Below are 3,632 nucleotides of genomic sequence, written 5' to 3' on the forward strand. Positions count from 1 at the left end.
AAGGGGCCGAGACCCCCCTCGTCCTTCGCCGCCGCCGCCGCCGCCCCGGCCCTCCTCGCCGGCGCGCATCGATCGCGCTGCCGAAAAGCTCGCCCCGGCCTCTCCCCGCCGCCCACCTCCCCGCGCAATTATGCAAAGCAAACAGCCGTGGGCTTGCGCTGCGCATTGATTTTGCAGGAGCTGGTGTTAGCTTAACCTTTCCGGAGGAACCGCTGCCGCGCGGTTGCTCACGTCAACGGGAGCCTCCTGATGGAGCCGCGGCCACGGGTTTCTTTTTTATTTTATTTCCCCCCCCACCTCTTTTTTTAATTCCTCCCCTTTTCTTGCAAACTTGGCACTTTGGAGATTTGCTGCTTGTTTGCTCCTTTCCGGGCAGCCAGGCAGCTCTGATGCCGGCACCTCGTGCGTGGGGACGCGGTGGCTTGGGATGGGGCTGGCCTGGGGGTCCTTGGTGGTAGATGAGCGTCCTGCTGGAAACGGGGTGGCTCAAGAGTGTGCGCGTGTGCAGGCGTGCGTGTGCATGCAGACACACGTGTGCGTGCACATGACTGTGCATGCATGTGTGTGCACTCATGCATGCACACACATGTACATGCAGACACGCGTGCATGCACACAACTGTGTGTGCATGTGTCTATGTGCGTGCGCTCATGTGTGCATGTGCGTGCACACGACTGTGCGTGCATGTGTCTGTGCATGTGCACTCATGCATGCATGCAGGTGCATGTGGACACGTGAGTGTGTGCACGGCCGTAGGTGCATCCATAGGCATATGTGCATGTCTGTGTGTGCACATAGACACAGGTGTGCATGCGCAAAACACTGTGTTCATACGTGGGCACGCGTGCACGCATGCATGCGCGTGCATTCACATGTGTGTGCATATACGTGAATGTGCATGCATGTGTCTGCGCGTGCGTGTGCATGCATGCGTATGTGGACGCGAGTGCATGCACATGTCTATATGCATGCACCTGCACATATGCATGCCTGCATGCATGCGTGTGTGCACATGTAGACACACGCACGCACACCCGCGACCCTGTGTGCACACATCTGCATGTGTGCACACGGCCAGCTGCACCCCTGCGCATGCATGCGCGTGCACAACTGCCCGTGCACGTGTGCAGGGTGTGTGCATGTATGTGTGCACGGGCTCTCAGACATGCGTGTGCACATGCATGCGTGTGCTCGGGTGCCCAGATGTGTGCACACACACGCACGGGTCGCTCACTAGCTCCGGCTTTGCAAAGCCCTGTGCCGAGACCCCGCGCACCCCTCGGCACCCGAGCGCACCCCAAGGACATGGGTGGCCGGCTCCCATCCCGGGGCACCCACTGCGCCGCGGGGGGGGGTGACTCATTTAGCCCATCGCCTCGGCAAGGCGGCAAGGCATATTTTTAGGAGCTCATTAAAAAAGCAAGAAGGGGGGGGGAGAGAGAAAAGAAATAGGGAAGAAGTAGCAGATTATGAGTTATTTTTCATGCCGGTGACAGCGCGGAGGGGAACTGTCAGGGCTCGTCTCCGCGGGGGGGGGAGGCCGCGGGCGGGTGCACCCGCGGGTGCAAGGGGCAGCTCCCGCCACCCCGCTGCGGCCCCGGCGGGCGAGCGGCGCGAGAAGCCCTGCGCCAGCCGGGCACCGGCTTTTGAACCGGAAAAAAAAAAAAAGCAAAAAGCCAAAAAAAAAAAGCAAAAAAGCCTCGTTAAGATAATAGGAATAATTGCCTCCCACTTTGGGAGCTTCTTACGAAACGGGTTTTTCGGTGGCATCTTTATCTCGCTCGCCGGTAACTAAAACCGCGGGTCGTAAGTGGCTAATTGATTTCTGCGCGCTGATTGAATTTGAGGCGCTGCACGCGAGCGCAGGGGAGAAGAAAGAGGTCGGCGCGGCCCCGTGCGCCGCAGCGCGCGCGCGCCGCGAGACAGCGGCATCGATTCGCCAATCGATGCTTCGAGGAATGATGAAACGTTCCCTTCGCCGGAGCAGCCCTCGACGAAGTCTCCGAGGCTCTTGCAAAGACGGCTTAATTAGAGCGCGCCACGCTCGCYGCCTGGGGCCCCCGCGGGGACAACCCCGAGCTGGGCACCGGGGCGTCCCCGTCCCCCCGGCTTTTGTGGGTGCAAAGGGCCGTGCCGCGGTGTTGCGTGCAGGGGTGGCACACACGATGACATGGCAGCGCGGGAGCGTTTCCAGGCCGAGGGAGAGGGGAAAGCAAAAGCCACCGAGGGCTGCCGCAGGGACTGGCAGCGGTGGCTCGGGGACTGCGGCACTGCGTGGGGAYGGAGTCGCTGCCGGGCAAGGGAGCTGCCTAGGCACATGCGTGTGTGCACGTGTGTTTGCACGGCTGCTTGCACCCGCGCTTGCGTGCCTATTGCATTGGCACCCGTGTGCGGCTATGCACGTGCCCACGGGCGGGCGTGCATACGTGTGCGCGCGTTGGCACGTGTGCATGTGTTTGCACACGCGTTTGTGTGCATGTTGCAATGGCACACACACGCAGCTATGTATATTTATGTGTGTGTGCAGACGTGTGTGCGTGCATGTTTGCACGTGCTTGCACAAGTGTTTGTGTGCACGTGGCATCGGCACATATGCGCAGCTCTGCGTACGGGTGTGTGTGCGCGTGTGTGTGTTTGCATGTGTTTGCACAAGCGTTTGCACGCTGCATCAGCACGTACATGCTGCTCTGCACACGCACACGCGTCTCTGCACACCCAAMTGCGCCTCTGGGCCGGCAGCGGCGGGGCCGCAGCCCGCGGGGCCGCTAAACCCTGCAGAAACCCGCCCGCGGCCGCGCTCGGAGCCGCCTTCGAGCCGCAGATGCCGCCGAGGCCTCCGGTTCGTGCCGGTGCTGGAGGCGGCTGTCGCTGCCCAGTGACCGATCTGCCAGACGCCGGGTCCCGGCCGCGCTGCCCCAGCTCCTCGCCACCTGGACGCCGGCCTCCCCGTCCCCGTCCCCCGCCGCCACTCGTGTCACGAGCCCGGCGGTGCTCTGCAGCAAGGCGCGGGGCGGCTGCCGACGCTGCATCCCGGCGGGCGGCACCGGCCGGTGCCGCGGCGCCTTCGCCGCCTTCGGGCCCGCGCGGCCCCTCGCTCCCCGCGGCGCGGCCCCGACGTTTCCCCCGGGCAATCGCCGCCGCCGCCGCCGCCGCGACCCCGCGGCCGCCGCTCCGAGCGCGGCTCCGGCTGGTTTTTATTCACCCGGGAGCTCGGGCGAAGGCGGCGGAGGGGGGCGACTGTCGGGTTTGGGCTTAATAAAGGGATTTTGGGGGCTGGCGGTTGCCCAGCGGCGGAGGCGGCAGCGGGGAAACCGGGGCGAAGCGGGCGGCAGCGGGGCCGGGGCCCGGCGGTGAGTCCGGCCGGGGCGGGCGGGGGCGTCTGTCGGGACCCCGCGACGGGCGCCCCGAGGGGGCGTGGCCGTGGGCGTGGCCTAGGCGGGCGCCCCCCCCGCACCACCCCCGCGGGCCTTGAGGGGGCGTGGCCGGGCGCGGAGACCCCCCCGCCCCACCTGGTGCGCGGCGAGGGGGCGTGGTCATAGGCGTGGTCGGGAGGGAGAGCCACGCCCCTCCCCTCCCGGTGCGCGGCGAGGGGGCGTGCCCTGGGGCGTGTCCCGGGCGGCGAGCCCCGCCCC

General features: G+C 65.6%; 1 protein-coding gene across 1 annotated transcript in view; it reads left to right on the forward strand.

Annotated features, from left to right (window-relative positions):
* Positions 1 to 2,170: 2,170 nt before the first annotated feature.
* Positions 2,171 to 3,632, forward strand: part of C1QL1 (complement C1q like 1) — a 3,990-nt gene continuing 2,528 nt past the window's right edge. Inside the window, exons 1-2 of the mRNA XM_026076217.1 lie at positions 2,171 to 2,274; positions 3,289 to 3,374. Coding sequence (XP_025932002.1) covers positions 2,171 to 2,274; positions 3,289 to 3,374 — 190 coding nt within the window. The remainder of the gene's footprint in view (positions 2,275 to 3,288; positions 3,375 to 3,632) is intronic.

The sequence above is a fragment of the Apteryx rowi genome, unplaced genomic scaffold, assembly GCF_003343035.1.
Source record: "Apteryx rowi isolate R43461 unplaced genomic scaffold, aptRow1 scaffold_428, whole genome shotgun sequence".
Classification (NCBI taxonomy): Eukaryota; Metazoa; Chordata; class Aves; order Apterygiformes; family Apterygidae; genus Apteryx; species Apteryx rowi.